At 41.6% G+C, this 18,464-nt stretch overlaps 1 protein-coding gene across 8 annotated transcripts in view; it reads right to left on the reverse strand.

Annotated features, from left to right (window-relative positions):
* DEPDC5 (DEP domain containing 5) overlaps positions 1 to 18,464 on the reverse strand; it is a 43,738-nt gene that overhangs the window by 801 nt on the left and 24,473 nt on the right. For 3 of the 8 annotated variants that reach the window (XM_030460849.1, XM_030460848.1, XM_030460850.1), the window contains exons 30-42: positions 17,811 to 18,030; positions 16,859 to 16,992; positions 16,034 to 16,142; positions 13,229 to 13,291; positions 11,469 to 11,620; positions 10,645 to 10,719; positions 10,093 to 10,225; positions 9,127 to 9,235; positions 8,619 to 8,843; positions 4,288 to 4,457; positions 3,135 to 3,306; positions 2,001 to 2,061; positions 861 to 943 (exon numbers count right to left, since the gene is read on the reverse strand). In XM_030460849.1, the coding sequence (XP_030316709.1) occupies positions 861 to 943; positions 2,001 to 2,061; positions 3,135 to 3,306; positions 4,288 to 4,457; positions 8,619 to 8,843; positions 9,127 to 9,235; positions 10,093 to 10,225; positions 10,645 to 10,719; positions 11,469 to 11,620; positions 13,229 to 13,291; positions 16,034 to 16,142; positions 16,859 to 16,992; positions 17,811 to 18,030 (1,706 nt within the window). The remainder of the gene's footprint in view (positions 1 to 860; positions 944 to 2,000; positions 2,062 to 3,134; positions 3,307 to 4,287; positions 4,458 to 8,618; positions 8,844 to 9,126; positions 9,236 to 10,092; positions 10,226 to 10,644; positions 10,720 to 11,468; positions 11,621 to 13,228; positions 13,292 to 16,033; positions 16,143 to 16,858; positions 16,993 to 17,810; positions 18,031 to 18,464) is intronic. The other 5 variants (XM_030460854.1, XM_030460853.1, XM_030460851.1 and 2 more) reach the window with 4 other exon arrangements.

The following is an 18,464-nucleotide window of genomic DNA, read 5'->3' on the forward strand; positions in this document are numbered from 1 at the left end:
AGACAGGACTTCAGTCTTGAGCAGACCCAAGTCCCTACAACTGGTAGCTGACTCACTAAAATCTGCAAGTGGAACTGGACTAAGTTTCACTCAGTTGCTTTTCAGCGAGATAAAATGGGATATGCTTTTCCTCCATTTTCAGATGCTACTTCTTCCTGCAAATTACAGCGCTGGGAGCAAGCATACTTAGCTTTGCCTTTCTCTTGGTAGAAGAGCACGAAGCAAAGACATTGGCTTTGATTCATCTTTCTAACTACATAAATTTCCATTCTCTTCTTCAATTTTCTCAAATCTCTCATGTCACTGCCTTCATATCTCAGCAACTTCTTGGAACATACAAAGTTATTTCACTGTAATACACCATGCATGGAGCTTAGTTCAAAGTGCTGATAGATCAACATTTATGAAGAACAATAATGACAGCAAGTGAATTCTAAGTGTTCTGTCTCCCACACAGAGTGTACAGGTGGAGGTGTATCTACAATTGACCATAAGCATGAGAACAGAGCACTGATGAGTCCCAGCACTTTCCCTCCTCATAATTTTAGACATACATTTATTTATACTGCACTTGGAATGAGCTGTCTTTCAAAATTGCTTCATCTCCTGGAAATAATAGTTTCAGAGACACTGCAAAGCAAGATTTCAAGCCAATGTCATTGATTAGTAACAATACTTTCTGCTTTCCATACTGCCTCTCCAGTTTTCTGGTTTGTGTTGGCTGATAGACCTACCTGTCACCTGACTAGGGACCTGTTGAGGACCAACATCACTGACACAAAACACAAACTGCATGTAAAATGGTTATTTTGTTTATAATAGCCACCTCCCTTCCCCAGTGCCTGCCAAATATTGCTCACCTGTGACATGGATATACTGGGGCTTGTTCTCAGCTGGGAAGTTGAATGCAGAGGCTGAGTATTTATCTTGCACAAATCCGAATCTGGAGAAACAAATACGCAGGAAATGAAAAAACATATATATAAAGAAGCACTTCAGCTGGGATTCTTTCAGCCCAAGGCAGGGGCACCAGGGAAAACCTTCCATTGTCACAAAGATTCCCTTTTCTTATGGCCTGAAGGCAAGAGGAAAAGGGATGAAGAGAGCTGAGATTCTCCAAGTATTCCCCACTCATGATAGGCACAGTATGAAAGCTTGTAAAGCCACACTGGTCTCTGTCCTAACTCATGCTGGAAACAAAAGCACTGGTAGCTCAGTTTGGGAGGGCACTGAGCAGTCTGACAAAATGGGGCAGCTGCACATGAATGAGTAGTAAGTCAAGACAGACATTCCTTGGGTACGTTTCAAGCTGTAACACCATTTTTTTCATGCTGGGCAATATTCCACACAGAACTTTAAGCAGCTCTCCTGACCATTCTTTTCCTGTTAATAGAGTATTTGTTCCTCACCTGTTTCTAAGCTAACAAAAGTTTATTTCCAAGCTGAAGTCTATTACACAAGCCAGTCTACCTGTCACGAAGATTACTTTAGCAGCAAAACCATGACCCAAACTGGCAGCTCAAGCACACAAGGAGGGAAGGCTAGATAAAAACTTCCAACGACTCCTTCTTAAAGCTGGGCCCAACCTCCTATGTACAGCCCACATGCCAGTCTCCTGCCTACTGTCAATAATTGGCTGTCATCCAGTTCAAGACTGTGTTAAGTATACATGTAGGAAATAACTGTCCCTTCTCAGAAAGGCATTTACTCACAGTCTTACCTGCTTCTAAATTAAACAGCAGGGCACCTTCCAAAGGCAATGCTCTCCCTAGGAGAAGAGTATGGTTTGCTCATGAGTGACAGGCTGAAGGACTATCTACCTGCCCCTTGCACCCACAGAACCACCTCCAGGCATTGTAGTTGTATTTTAGTCTAATAATCTGCAAACAGACTTCAGAGAGGCAGACAGCACAAAACCCAGAAGATTCAGGAGGGACTGTTCAGCCAAAGTCTTCATCCTACATTACCTGAACCTTTCAGCCATTTTGCTCTGTACATACCTGTATGCTATAGCTTCCTGGAGAAGATGCATACGGTCCCAGTATGTTTCTGGTTCAAAGCCTAGAACAAACAAAAAGGTAACAAATACCTTGTAAAGCCACTTTATTTCCTTTGCTTTCAAGGCTTCAGCTTCCCCTCAGAAGTCCTTTGTGCACTTAGTTTTTTCTAGCCATTTCTTTTAGTCACACTGTTTCTGTCACCTATCACTTGACTGCCATCTTACTACAGATGTCTTTTGAGCACTCAAGTAGCAGACTGATCCCTGGATTCAGCTTGTGTCTCTTAAGAGGAAGGAGAGGAACACAGTGGGGTGTGGGAGGAGCAGGCTGTTGTGTATCACCACAGCATGCTCTGAAAATACCAAGTTCAAAATCAGCAGGGGTATGGTAACCTCAAAGCATATGGATTTATCATGATTGTTTTACATTTACACCTGGACACTGCATCAAGGCTTAATGAAAATAAAGAAAACTATAATGGTTACTATTTTAGAATAGAACCTTTTGTTCCCTGTCCTGATGCAGTTTTGCCTTTCTTTGCATAGGGACTGAGTTCTCTAACCTTTGAGCTTGCACCTGAGACCACAACATCGTCACTCAAGAAGGTGAGATCACATTGCAGAAAAGCAGACTGCAGTTTCTAGCTCTTAATCTCATGAGCAAAGACTTTTACTGTGAATGTAACCATGGCAACAACAACAGCAAAAAAAAAAAAAAAGAGGATGGCAGTCATGAAATCCAAATCTCACTGAGGGGGAGAACAAACAAATGCAGGATACAAGTGCAGAGCAGCTGTGGGCAGGGTCTCCCAGCAAAACACACTCAGTCAAACTGAGTAACTACTTAATGGAGGCTCTATATAGGTACATAGCATTAGGGCAACAAAGATCACTGGGGAGACCTTTCCTGTGCTTTTTGCTGCCAACTTCATGCACTGTGGCATACTGACTAGCCTGCCAGCACAGCCCCCTCCAAGCACCACCTTCCTGGAGGATGTCTGCTGAAATGTGAACCCTGGATCTTTGGCCAGCTAATGCATGTCTAGTAAATGAGGTTCCTCATGTCAGCTACACATCAGAAGGGACTGGCTTGCAGAAAAGTACAGCAAGGGGTAAACAAAAGAACACATCTCACCATCAAACAAATGCTCACTCCCCTCCTTCAACAAGCAGTTGACATTGAGTGGGATGAACAACTGAGCTCGAAGTGGGTCTCCATACAGGTAACTGGGCAAAGCAAATGGGCCTTCCAAGACTGGAACTAGCAAGAAACCACAGGATGTGGCTTTCCGATGCCAACCTTGAACCTGAAAAAAAAGGAGTCAAAGAGTGAATCATACAACACATGTCAAACTCAAAAAGAGCACCTATGTGCATAGGAGCAACTCATTCCCCAAGAATAGATCAGACACTCTCAGTTCTCCACAGGCTCAGCTTGCTTTGCATGGCAAGCACACAAGCATCTTTGCAAGCAAAGCAGTACAAGCACAAGACACCAGGCTTTCCTTTTTTAAGTGCCACATCAATCAGAAAGCACTTTAAAATAGGGCATTTTTCAGGAACTGATTCAGCCTACTTGTTATCAGTGGCTAAGCACTGCTGTTTTACTGGAACAGTGCAATAGATTTTAAATAAAAGCAAAACAAATCACCTATGGCTATTTGGCCAGGTGAGGTAAACTCTGATGTTAAATAATTTGAGTTTTACAGAAGGTACAAAAGTGGAAAAATTAAAAACTAAAAAACAACACAAACTTCTTAAATTTTTCAATTCAGAATGCTTTCAACAAGATTTTATTTTAAAAGCACTAAAAAGCACTGCTGAACAAACAAGAAGAACACATTGCCTGGAAAAGCTGTCATGAAAGCAATTCCAGTGATATTTAAAGTTTTCAGGTTTGGGGAGAAAAGGAATGTAAAATGCAAGAGATTCCTTTCCAAGGACCTCCAGCTCATGGCTTCAGATTTGCCTAAGGATGACTTAAATGTGACTCGGACCCATATTAATCTCTGTATAGTGTGCACAAAACCCACTAAAAGCAGAAGCCTATCCTGCATACAGAATGACTACAGGTAGCATGATGAATGATGACAGGATGCAGCAATGATAACAACCATCAGAAAAGAATACTTACAGAAATAAGTAACCAGCTTTGGGCTGATCCAGCCCACAGTCTCTCCCCTAATACTTCCCATCAACTTCCCACAACAACCTTCCCCCTGTAGCGTAAGGGACACAGAGGCCAAAAGGGCATTGCTGTGGTCATCCAGAATGCAAAGAACTCTCACCATCTCAAAGAGAACAGCTGCTGTCACTGCCATCCAGTGTAACTTGATTTCAAAGGCAGCATTCAGGGAGAAATTGCCATGATAATAACAACTGCACCACTCCAGCCGGTCGGTGCGGTTGTTCACATCCACATCCAGCGTCACCGTCCTCTGTTCAGGCACTGTGGCAGCTACACAGCCAAGGAGTAGGGGGATTTTTTAAAAAGATATATTAAAGAGATGGAGGAGAAACAAGATTAAAATAACAGAAGAAACAAGACAAGCTATTTGAAACTAATTTGTCCTCCCACTCCTCCCCAAATATTTTTGGGCTATCAGAATAGTCCCAGAATGCTGCTCATCCAGATCACAGAAGACAAAAAATCTAAAGTATTCCTCATATTAGGGGTCTGTGCCACAGAATTACCTCCTCAAGCAGTCAGGAAACCTTCCAGCTGCAATAAAGCAACAGAACCAAGAGTCAAATAGCTAATCAATAGGTGACTGGTGCCATAATTAGCTATGGCTAGACAACATCAGCTCCTTCACATACAGGATATTCCAAAATGGTTGTAATATTTTTATGTGCCCACACTAGAGATCACTACAGGGTCCTGTTACACTGGACAGGAGCATTCCAGGACTTTCCACAGCTAAAGGAGATTAGAAATTAAAATTCTTGTTTCTTTAACTCCATATCAACATCCCACATTACCACATTGCTAAAATTGCACATCCAACACTTTTTGTAAAAGCATGAAAAGTCAGCCAAGACTCATGCAGCAGCATTCCAGTCACTGCAACACCTTACCCTGCTTTGCAGTAAGTGCTGGGACAGTGCCCAAGATCCAGATCTGTGCTCCCACCCCCTCAGTGAAAGGAAACCTCAGACATCAGGCAAGAGAAAGAGAAGCACAGAAAGTGGAAGTGACCTGGCTGGTGTCACAGCAGAGTGTGAGGCCAGGGATGGAACCCAGATTTCCTGTCTTTAAGACCAAAGTCCTGCTATGAACCACATTGTCACTTTCAACTCCTCTTCAGGAAAACATGTAATTTCACATTTCTATCACAAAACAAAAAGCTGCAATACTAATGTTGAAAAGCCTTTGCTCTCCTTTGATTGCATGCATGAAGATGAATACTGTTATTTCTTGCTTAAGTAGAGGTATAGATGTGTACCTTTTCATGTGGTTAGCTTTTAAATGACTTTATAATTTAATGCTTTAATGGAGTTTAAAAAAAAAATAATGGTTCAAGTTCTTCTTCAAGGCAGATGGAAAGCTACCATCTTCACTTCTATTGCAAATTAGCTCAAGATAGGTTTTCAAGGTTGAAAGAAAATCCTTTATTACTATAGCTTAGGGAAAAAAAAAGAAAAAAAATCCAATAAAAATGGAAGAATATCACCCAGTTTTGTTTTATAAATAAGACAAGTTTTTGTCCTTGAGAAATGTATCATTTGCAATTTCTGAGTCAGTCTGGTATTGGCTGACCAACATCATGCAATTCTCTTTTTCTTGCTGCTTTTCAGTGGAATATCACTGTGAATGCAACACGTGTGGTTAGAAGGTTACAATGCCAGTTTTGTAACAAAAGGTGATGGAAACCAACATTCCAAAAGCTGTAAAGCAAAAGCAGCTCAGTCAGGTAGGCATTGGTCACTAGCTATGAGGTCAGTGATAACACAGTCCAGTGTGCCAAAGCCAGCACACTGTGAAGAATGAACTCCCTGCTCCCTTAAGACACTTGCTTTTTCCAGAGAATGCAGACTCCCCTTTAGGGCTGGAGGTCATCTCTCCACCTTGCCTGCAGCTGCATCAGGAACACTGTCCAGCCAGGTGAGGCAGTCAAAAGGACCTTAAAAACCGATGAGAAATATCCACGTGTCTGAAGTCAGACACTTCCAATTAAAACCAACTAATTTTACTAGAATAAACTCTGGCATCCATAGAGCTGATCTTCAGAGAACTCACCTCTTCCCAATTATCTTGTGCCATTTAACTAATGATTTATTGAGTAAATCAGAGAGGAGCAGGCAGGTTATTCTCCAGTCACAGACTACACTACACACATTGCTGCTGCATGCATTGCTACAAATCAAAAGCAACAAGATAAGTTTTTATCACAGGTCAAACTTCCACTGGGAAGGGAAAGGGAACAACCACTGGGCAGGTGAGGGGGGGACTGGGAGGGATTAAGATTTTACAGATACAGGGAGCTTGTTCCAGAGCTCCCAATGCTTGCATGCAATTTATGGCACAGCCTGACATTTAGGGAAGGTGGGGAGGGGAAGAAAAAAAACCACAACCAAATCAAAGCCAAGAGAGGAACAAATGAAGTCACGTGGACCAGGGGTCATCTGGGTTTAGTAAAGCTCATTGCCTCAGATGAACTGGTAAAGTTCTTTTGGAATACTGTTTATAAGAACAGCACAGAAACATCAGTTAAACCAGTTTCTTTGTGAGAAAAAAGTTCTACACTAGATTTTTCTCCAAGAAACTATTATCCCTGGGAAAAACAAACTGCACATGAGTAATCTGGAGGCATTTTTCATTCATCCAAGGACTGCAAAATAGTTAAACAGCAGGATAGATGTAATTCCAACTGAAATGAAAAAGGAAGGCTATGCTGTCACATACTAAGGGAATACACTCTCTCCTGGCTGGTGACAGGGGCACTAAAGCATCCTTCTTTTTTTGCCCATTTCCCCATCTTCAAGCTCACTGAGTCCAGTCTTCTCATCTCACAGAAGAGGGTAGACACAGTACAGTGAAGTGGTTTTCTTCGGATAAATAGTGACTGAGGTATCAAAGCAGAACAGGACCTGGCCCAAGCACCTCCAGCCTTCACTAGTTTCATGCCAGCCCACGTTCAGGTTTCAGCTCTGGCCAATCACTGAGCTAATGAGGTTGGATACAAGCCAAGGCAACAGATTATTTATTGTGTGCCAGGGAAAAATATCCTGCATATGTTGGCTTCAGGGAATTAACCATTAGTTCAGACTTCCCATCCTTAATGCTTTCCCATTTCTGATGCTGTTCCTCTTCAAAGAAGACTGTCAGAAATACACAAGGATTACTGTAACTTCAGGTTTAAGAGATACTGCATTTGCAGGAAGTCACTTCCCTTCAGTAGGTCACATACACAGAACAGAATTTTTTTTTTTGGTCCTTAATTTATAGGCCTGTAAAAGATGCACCTAAGTAAATCTGAAGTTGCAGTTCCAGAGCAATGATTTTTCTTGTCATTTTCAACAGGGAAAGAAGAACTAAAGCAAGTCACTCAGGCTGGCCTGGAAATCCAACAGAAAGCTGACGAAGCAACACAGTCAATCACACAGTATGTTTCACAGGCTGGTAGTGGTAGTCAGTGTTATACTTCACACATTACAAAACCTTAGATATTGTAATGGCATCTTGCCCTGCAGAAAGATCTCCCCCACACAACCCCTACTGCTTAGACACTGCAGGGATCACTTGTCACTGGGCTTCCCAGACTTCAGTGTAAGGAGTGTGGCCATACATAGTTCAGATTAGATGAGAAGACAGAAAACTAAACACATCTGGATCTCACTGTGGGTTTTGCCATTAAGCAGCAATTAGATGTGTCATTTTAGATACGGTTTGGCTGTTCTGCTGTTCTCACAACTTATCTCTCCAGATGCTCACCACAGGTTATGAGGAGTCTCTGGATTTGCAAGGAGACAAGGTCAGCATTTTCCTCTCTGAATAGAGGAATAATAATAATAATAATAAATAATAATAATAAATAGAGCTATTCTAGTCTCAAATTTGCCAGCTTTCTCCTGATACTGACAAATACACCTTTGGATGAACAGGAGTAAAATGATGCTTCTACCAAATATTTTGTCTTTTCATACTCATCCTGCTTGCTTGGGTATAGCTTCCCTCTCCACTCAAGTGCCCAGAGCTTTATAGCCCACAGAGCAAGTCATTAACAGTAACTTTGCAAGAGAACTGGCAACTCATTTGTTCTCTTACTGTCCAGTTCTAGTGTGAGTTCGGCAAGGCAGAACCCTATGGAGTGAAATAGGTATTGTCCAGATGCTCTGTGAAGGAGATGGCACAAGGGGGAGGTCTGAGAAGATGGCATATTTAAAGAATACTTTTTACTGTATTCCAGTACTCAAGAAGGAAAACCTGCCTGCTCAGCCACTGAAACAAACCTCCAGCATATTAGAACAAGTCCACAGACAAGACACATATAAAGCCAGCATGAAATTTGCAGCTTTACTGCTGGTCCACGTGAGATCATACCCTTGGCTGGCCGCTCTTCCCCTTTCAAGCTATCCCCTTGAACTTCCCCAGCTGTCACCTGTGCTGAGCATCTACCTAATAGTGCAGCTGCCTGGCTCCGTCCTCCGAAACTGCGGCTAAAGGAACTGTGCCTACTTGCATAGGAGGCTGGGCGGCTGGGCAGCCAGGGCAGGAAGAACGCTGGGATTTCCGAGTGCAGGAGCTCTTCTGCCACAAATGCCACCTCAAACCATTTCCTCTGGAAGGCAGAGAAGTCATCCATGGCAGCTGTGTGCCACATGGCAGGCTGCTGCACGCCTACTGAGCAAAAAGCAAGGGGAGGGACAGATGGCTGTTAGAAACAAGTGCTCAGTATCAAGAGATGGAGTTCTGTCTGAAACAGAGGAAGGAAAAAAATTAGGTTATGATGTCTACAACCCCCTTTTTTTTTTTTTTTAAACCAAAAAGGCTTTGTCTCTCTTTAGAGTGATGGTTTTGGTTGCTCCCAAAATGCATTTCTGCCACACTAACCTTAAGAATCAAATACAATTAGTGATTATGTAAAGTATTAATGGGGAAAGTCTTGTAATAACACAATGCTGACCTCGATCTGGTTCTTTGTCCACAACAATCTTGTAAAAATAAAAGCCATAAATAAAGGTTCGTAAAGCTTCTCCAGATGCATGGACAATAAGCTGTTCTTCAAGCATTTTCTGAACAAAAAAAAGAACAGAGCAAACATGATAAAAAAGAGAAGTCACTCTTCCAGTTACATAAGGTTGCTAGAGAACATTAGGAAATAATTTTCTTTTTCTTGACATCTTTTTGTCTAGGTATGTACCTAAGAAGATTATCAGCAATGTTATCTCTTGATATTCAGTAAATATAGCAAGTCCTTCTTACCCTGAGAAATTGTTTGACCTTTCCACAGATGTCTGCCTTCCTGCCTTAGCCTGCTCTGGTTTCATAGATGGATTTATAGGAAGGTAAGAAGTTGGAAACATTCTAGGTTCTCTGTTAATTGATATGGGATCTCAGCAGAGGAATAAACTCCAAAACACTTCCAACCTTCTGCCCCTGACACAGTTCAACAGGGGAGAAAATAATTTCATGAATAATTTCATGAATATGTCTTTCATAAAGTCTGTATATTTTAGCATCCTTAAAAGAGAGATCACATGCTGGTTTTGATATAGTTTCATTAACTAATTATGAGAAGAAAAAAACAACACAAAACCAAAGCCAAATCACACTTCAGTGACTTATACTTCTAACATAATGGAGAGTTCTTGGTAATTACTAGCTAAATGGACATTATTCAGGGGACTGTCATCAAATACAAGGAGAAAAAATAATACATAATAATAGAAAAATAATACATATTACTACAGAAGATTGTTGCTGTTTTGTGATAGAGAATCCAAAAATGTCATAATGACCTCATATTTTGTTAAACACTGTTTTCAGTACTTATCAGTAAAAGGATTTTAGATAGATATTATTGCTTTCCTCTGTAATTCTACTTCCTGCACAAAGTGAGGCATTTCTGACCCCTGGATAATTCTCTTACCTGCATTATGTCAATTGCCATGGCTTGGGTTTGCACACCCTCCACATTGTTCACCAGCCAGTGCACAACTTCTGCACTAATGAAACAGTATGGAGAGAGGCCCTTTTGTTCAGAGAGCAGTTGGATCCCTGTGCTGAATCACAGCAAGGCACACATGTTAACATGGACTGATTGATAGCTATTTTCTGTTATAAAGACAAAAATCACTGCTGGGAAAATAAAAGGAGAATAAAGATGCAGGATAAGAAGTATACAATGCCCCCAGAATGACCTGTCATAAGCTTCTGATAACAAGATGGAGAGCTGACAGTGACAACACTTCATTATTTTAGTGCAAATTTTTGCTTTGACCAGATTCTGGAATTCTAATATCAAATCTCTGCAGCAATACTATAAATTTCTATAAAACTCCTCCTTGGAGATTGGAGTCAAATAACAATAGGAAGTTCTTTCACAGCTGAGATGGGGCTCCCCCTGGAGTGATCCCATGCCTCGTGTCCTCTTACAAAATATCTGACACATGTTGTACATATTGATATTTTAACAACTTACGTGGGGTGTTTCATGGCTTCAAGAATCTCTATCAAGGTGGAGGAGGAAGTCAGAGTGCTTGCTGAACACTGAGAGCTGGAAAGTAAAGAGAAGGACATTCAAAAATCAATGAAGCTGCCAGATTTGTTGAAACATGTACATTTAAGAAAAATGCTCTCTCTTTCCAACATTTATTTATTTTTGTCTCAAGGACAACTAAAAGCATCAGACCTGTATTCTTCCCCGAGGTCAGGTCACTGCTATAGGGACCAATGCACACTATATTACATATGGCTGTATTCTGGAGCAATTGATAGCAAATGAGGTTGGCTTTTTAATTTTTTCCTTAACTGTAATATACAAGTGCAGGAAGCAGGTGCTGATATAGTTTATTTTTAACATTGCTTCCTCCCTGGTGTCTCACCTTCAGGTTTGAACCGCTTGGATTTCATCAACCTACTTGATCCAACCAGATGTACAGGGCCCTCCCCTTTGCTAGAACAGACAGGAGTCAATTCAAAGCCTGAGTTTCTGCTAATAGGTTTCAGAAATGGAGTTTTTTCATTCTTCACTTCTTGAAGAATGAAGCTCTTTTTTGTGGGTGGGGAAAATTAGGCCCTGTGTTCATTTAATTCTAGAAAACTGGGTTGCAAGGCTCATTTTACTAGCACTCTTTCTGCATGGGGAAATGCTACAGAGTAAGGCCCTGTGACAAGAGCCTTTGAGTGCTGACAGACACAGCACATCTGGTTCTCAGGTTCCTGTTTAAGTGTCCATTCCCTGACACCAGAAAGGGGAATACAACTGAGCAGCACTGCAGTATAGCACTGCTGTGCTTTTCTTACCTTCCCTCTGCAGCACCAGCTGTGATATATCCTTGGTCTGCAACATTCTGGGAACTTCCAAAGGTCTGTGAATTGCCCCTATCAGGTAACTGCCCTGTGTTTATCAAGGTGTTGCCATCTGAGGTTGCAGGAACTGACTGATCTATGGAGACCTGCAAGCAGTTAACAGAGCAATATCTCAGAATTTAGCAGAAGTTTATGATGTAATCAGTTTCCCATTTTTTCCCCTCTCCACATCAGCTGTACCTCAGCTCAAGTTAGTTAACATTAAGCAGTACTATAAGGCAAGCACAAGCATACACAAGAAGAAGAAATACAACCTTACTTCTGTCATCACTACAGAGCTACTGACAAACATGAAATTCAAACCCCAATAAAGATGATTATTGTCAACCCAGCAACAACTCTGTTAAGAGAACTACTGGCAAACCAGCAGCACCAGTCCCAACCTGACATTCTCAACTGGAGTGTAAAGCTGTGACTATAAACATGCAATGGACAGAAAAGGAAATTTAATTACTATGGAAAAGTAGTAAGCAGTTAGAAAAAAATAGTTTCAGTTCTAACTATCAGACAAGAATATGCAAATCTATCACATGGAATTCAAGTTTCATAATGCACACAATCAGTTCATCTTCCTTCCTTTCTTAGGGTAGTATCAGGAGGCTGGTTGGCACCCACCCACACCTATGTTGCCAAGACAACAAGAACACTTTCCTCCAGCAGGAACACTTGCTGCACTATTCCAATGGTAGACTGAATAGTTCACAAAATTAACATGAAAATCATTTCAGAAAGAGCACAAATGCTGAAAGATTCAGCAAAGTACAGGCTGTAATTGCCATCTGTCATTAACACGTATGGTTTAGGAAAGGCATATTATATAAAAAGCCAGAGAGGTGGGGGAGAAGAACACGAACAGCAGAGTAACTCAGTAACTCAAGCTGGTGTAAACACGAGGGCTGATCTGCCATAATGAATACACAGCACATGCACATCTAAAAATCACAAAGCTGGTAGTTTGACTAAAGTTTGATGGCCAGACTGGAGTCCTTTATTTATGCCCTTTCTCACATCCCAAAGATCTCCCTCCCAGTCTGCAATGGCAGATGTCCCTTTTAGGGCAGCCAAAACCAGCAGATGCTCCAACATGGAAGCTACAGCACCACAGCCAGCTAAATCCACTCTCCCTCCTCACAGCTCCCTTCAGCCAGCAGCATTTTCTCTGGACACAGAGTTATTGCTAACTCCTAACTGGCATTAAGCATATAAACAACTTCTGTCATGATGACTCTTTTAAACCTAGATGACACCAATATTTTCAGCCCTTAGTTGTTTAGGAGTCCAAGGACACAACTTGACTTGGATGTCAGCTGTCAGTGAAATACTACAGAAGAAATTTAGCCAAGAATGAGATGAGTAAGCTGTTGCCATTTTGTTTAGCAAGGGAAGATGGAAAACAAGCTCTTACTGAAACATAAAAAGAGAAGCTTCAGTAGTTGACAAGACACTAGTGCAAAGGACAGTAAGGCAGGCCATGTGAACATCCAAAGCACATCACAAACACTGAATGGTGGGGAAAGCAATGGCCTCATCCACCACAACCAGGCAGTTTGTCCTGCTAGTATTTTACACCTCCCTCTCATTCAGCAGATTTGGAAACGAACACAGGTTCCCCATGTGGTAAGCTCAGGACAACAAATGCTCTCCATCACCTCAGTCCAAAAGCCAGAGAGGACAAGACCCCATTCAAAACTAACCTGTGAGTAGAAGGCTGAAGCTGTACGTGGGCTGCGAACAAAATCCATAAAGAAGGCCCCATCCTGAAGGCATCAGAGGAAGTAGGCCCATTAATGGCAACAGCAACAGGACCAAGGAGTTGAAGAAAAGCAAATACAAGGTTGTGCAAGTAGGAAATGACCACAGAGAGAAAACATGAGGAGAATGCAAATACCAAACAGACCCAGCATGTCAGATGCAGCAGAATGTAGAGCATCAGGAGTTACTCACACACATACCCTTACTTTCTCTTTGTAACAAGACATTGCTCTTCCTTAGCACAACTGCTTTTCCAAAGTTTTGAAAAGCACATAGATGAGAAGTCAATTGAAAATACAGACTTCCCTCCATACAAGAAAGACTTCAGCCCTACAGTATGCAGGCTTCCATCCCAAACGCAAAGCTGAATAGTGATACAGAAACCTGTAGCACTTGAGGTGTAATGACAAATGTTCAAAGAATGACAGGGTTTTTTTCTACTCTGTCATTCATTCAGATGATAAAGAGGGTGAGGCAAAGAAACACTTTTCAGGAACCGCACTCTTCCTCTCAAATACAGGTTTGGTATGTTGCAGAGGAAAGGAAAGAAAAATTCATCAGAAAGATCCTTCCAACAGTGTGTCTAGTGCTTCATGCAATGTTGAACAGATACTGCCTGTGTTACGTTCCCCACCTACTTAAAACCCTGGATGAATTTATCCCTGCCTGCTATTCACAGATGTATCAAGACTCTCTTAACTCATAAGACAATGCAGTGGGATTTTCATTCCCTATTTGCAATTCTTTATTCTGTTCCCTAGGCAAAATATTTTGTCTAGCCTGCAGTTAACACGACACTTACCCTGGTATTATCACATAAACCATTTCTGGAAAGAACCATGGCCAGAGTTATATGGCTGCAATTTACACAGCACAAAAGCAGAGCCAAGCACTCTGTATCCACAAGGGCAAAGACTACCCAAACAGATCATGCATTAAGCTAACTCACTGTGTTAAAACCACACTGTACTGCCCAGTAAGTGGCTGAAGTGACTTGCCAGGTCTCCTCTGAAACAGAGTAAAGGTGGAGCCAGTGGCTCAGTTTTGTTTTGGAGTAACTCCAGCACTGAATGGCATCCTAGCAAAGCACTCACTCCCTTGGCTTCTGACAGAGCACACAGCTGTGACAATCTGTCAGTACTTTGGCTGCAGGTCTTCAGACAACCAAGTCATACCCATGTTGGTGAGCCCTAAAGGGTCTGTGTTGTCCTGGAAACATGAGGCACACACTTACTGATGTTTCCAAGTGAGCACAAAGTTGCCTGATAAGGCTACCTCTCCACAGGCACCTTTCCAACAAGCATTTGGAGATCCCAACTGCTCCTCTCCCAGCCCCTGTGTGTGAATATTTATAGGACTGAAAGGCTTTTAATCACTAACACATTCTTCAGGATTCTCCAGGAAGCCCTACAGAGGCTTTTGAATATAGTTACTTTTACAGCCTAATAAGACACAATTACTTATTAGCATTTCCTGGTAGAAACAAATCTGCTACTTTGTTTCCAACACACTCCTGTACCATTGTTAAGAAGTCAAATTTTCCCTCTTCTGGGCAGAACACAACTAATTCTATCCTGTGTTTTATGTAGAATTTTGACCATTCTTACTGGTAGAAAGAGATATGCACAATTTCTGTATTTAAAGAGGGAAGTATGACTTTGATTTTTCCAAATGGTAGCAGAGGAGAATGCAAAGCTTGAATCACAATCTGGCAGTTCACAAACGTGCCTCAAGTCAATTTCTGCAGCTCCTTTTCCCAAGCCTTGCATGGCCTACTCCTGAATCTCATTTATGTTTTGGAACACTTTCATTCTACAAATAGGTGTCTATCACTAGGGTAATTGTAGTTACTCTGCCTCTTCAACTAGCAGTATCCAGGTCTTCAGAGTAACACAACAGATCTCTGCTGGTGGCAGAAAAGGGTGGATATTGAAACACTAGATGCTATGAGGAAAATACTAAAAGAGATGGTTAAGTTGATAGTGGGCAATCTGAGAACTTTTTCCTTGTAACATTTTAACTGTTGAACCCAAAGACAGGTCACTCTTCAGTGCTTATCTTCATTCAGCTCTTTGTTCTGTTGAAAGACCTTGACATCAGAACACAGAAAAAAAATCCAGTATTTCTGGTTGTACTTGGAGTTGGAATTTCTGCTCTCCTGAGACTCACAGGACAGTTGGCAGAAATGCTCAAGTGATAGCAGTCTTTTATTTAAGTGTCTGAAGAGAGCTGCAGGAAAAGAGTTTTCTCCAGTCTGGAGTCCGGCCAGTGATGGAATGACATCTAAATCACTAGTCAGGAACACATTCTCTCCTAAGCAGATGCAAGTGACTGGAGTTCCTGATATTAAAATGCCACTGAAGCTTCACACAGTGACAGCCTAGTGCTTGATTTTGGTTTTAAAGTCAGCTTGCATATAGATGCAGGCAGCACTGTACTACTAAATCTGAAAATCAAACCCTGACTGAAATGTGCTACCAAAAAAGTAAATGGACTGATTAACAAATTCCACTTCAATTAGCACAACACACTGAGATAGCATCCCAGGGATTCCATCCCATTGTCACAGTGTCACAGAACTGAAGGATGATTGTACCCCAACCTCCTCTTAAGCCCAGCACAGGACTAGTCCTTGTTGGAATAGAGTAATCTGTGGTATGATGTAGCAATCTGAAGAAATAATCTTCTATTATTTGAGAAATTATTATGTAAAAATAGTAGCTATAGAAAGACCAGGAAGTCTTTACCTTACGAGGGCTGTCCATATAGGTGGGTGTGATAGCAATGCTACTGCTCTCTGAAGGTTGCCCAGAGCTCTTCCCAGACAGCATTGCTGCTTGCTGTTCCCCCAGTGTCCTAAAACAAAAGGAAGGAATTGAGAGTTTGTCCAGACATGCTGTGTGACAGCTTCCATCTGAAGGCAACCACTGGGGAGGGGCACTACTGTATTTTCAGATACTTGATTTTCTACCTTATTAAAAAATACAAAAAAATCTTCTGTCTTTAACAGCAACAATGTTTTAAATTGTGTTTACAGAGTATCTGCTATTAGCATTCCGAGTTTCTTTAAACCACTACAGATCAATGCTGAAAAAGAACTTCAAAAGTTTTACAAATATTTTAATAGATTATCAGTGGAACCAAGTTATTTTTTTAGGCTGTATTTCTTACCTAATGTTTATATTGAGACCACTCAACTTGTATACACATAAGTCACAGTTAAGCTTTTCTTGTGTGGAAACAACTGTACTGGCAAAATCACAAATAGGTGACAAATCTGATGTGTAGTGGACTGAGACACTTCTTAAAAAGATGCTCCTTCTAAATTACTGGACATTCACTTATCTAGTCCTGTTCCTTTTTATTCTTTAGTATTCATTCTATCAAAACATAATAAAAGGAAGTCACTGGAAAAGCTCAGAACTTCTCCAGTCCTGCCCCGAGGCTACTGAAGAAGCAGGACCTCACATCCCTTTTTTATTTTGAGGCAAAGCTCCCCAAATCTGCTTTAGCCAGCCCAGGGGAATACTTTGGAAGGATGTTCTTCACAAAGCCCAAATGCAGAGGCTCACTTCTGACTGGCTTCCATCTGCAGCAGAGCTGAGAGTGCTGAGGTTCCTTTCTTCCCAATGGGAGGTCCAGACTGCTCCAGGGAGTGGGTGGGAATTGGACCAGAAATCTGCAAGCCTTTCATGGCAGACCCTTTCTGACAACAAAAGAATTAAAGCACAGGCTTAGTTACTGCAAGTTTAACAGGTAACCATGAACACAGCACTTCACATGAGCAGGGCTTTACTAGGTACACTTCAAGAAGAAAGTTAATCCACAAGTACACAAGCAATGGAACAGCTATAGATGGTATTCTCAAAACAAAACAGATGTTATTTTAGAAAAGGTAGATTTGTTCTGAAATAACTTACCCCATTTAAGTGTGTGAATTGGAAGAGAATTTGATGGACATTAACCAGTTCCTCACCACTCTTGAAATAACAGTTCACAAAGAATTCACCCACATGATTCTCTTTTGACATTCCTTTCCCTAGGTCTGCAGCACACAGCCAATCCAGCTAGAAGTCACCAGCCCAACTACCTCACAGACCCCTTTTTATCAATACTGTGTATCACAAGGTACAGTAACATGTCCAGGCTAACCAGCACAAAGCAATGCACATTGGCTAAGAGGTGCTATCAGACTTCTGGCAAAAGAAGACCAGCTGAGGGAAAAACAGGGCACCAGCAGGCTCAGGCATGGCTATGCTGTGCAGAAGATCTTGTCTTCTCACTGAGTGAGCAAACTGTTCTGAGCCTGGTTCCAGCCACAGCAGCATGGGAGACTCATTCCAGGTAAAATTAATTAGTTCAAGAAGAGTAAGGTGCTAACAAGGCCATACTAATTGCACTCTGAAATAATACATCACCAACACACATGTACAGCCCCCAGCTTGCTTGGGATTGTCTGAGCATCTCTACTAATGCTTCATTAGATGGTTTAATCTCAGATCTCCTCAGTAAAACCTGACTCACTCGAATCATCCGGTCAGAGCGATGCCGCCGCCGGATGCGGTTCAGCCCCTCCACAAAGCGGATGAACCCGTCCAGGAGCTGCCACTCCTCCTCATCCGAGCGGGGTTTGTCCCCGTACACATCACAGTGCACCTCTCCTTCCATAATCCTCTTCGTGGCACTGATGCAGGCAGGCAGGAGCAGGAAACGGGTCCTCCAGAACTTCAGTGATTCAATGAGGCTGAAGGAACATGGGAGACAAGCCACAGTTCAGCACAGCTTGCTGTGAAGGGTTTTACTGCATGTAATTGTGTATTTATCTGCTGTAAATTTCAGTAAGTATATTAAAAACCTCATTCTGCTGTTCTTGCATCACAACAAGCAGATAAGCAAAGGAATGGTCTGCAGTATGACTGGGAAGTATTAAAGCGTTGGTATGCAGAAGAGAAAAAGCTGTCTTCAGAGTAATTATATCAGAGAGACATATTCTGTAAAATACAAGCTGCAGGCTTTTTGTCTAAAAATAAGCAAAAAACCAGAATTTTTAAAGGTACACATTAGAGTTAGAGGCGTTTTGATTGAGACTTGAAAAGAAACAAAGATAAAGAAAGACTAGTTTTGTAGAGAAGGTATCAGATACCCACTGGATATCAGATACTACTGGAGCTATTCCAC

The sequence above is a fragment of the Calypte anna genome, chromosome 15, assembly GCF_003957555.1.
Source record: "Calypte anna isolate BGI_N300 chromosome 15, bCalAnn1_v1.p, whole genome shotgun sequence".
NCBI classification, from domain to species: Eukaryota; Metazoa; Chordata; class Aves; order Apodiformes; family Trochilidae; genus Calypte; species Calypte anna.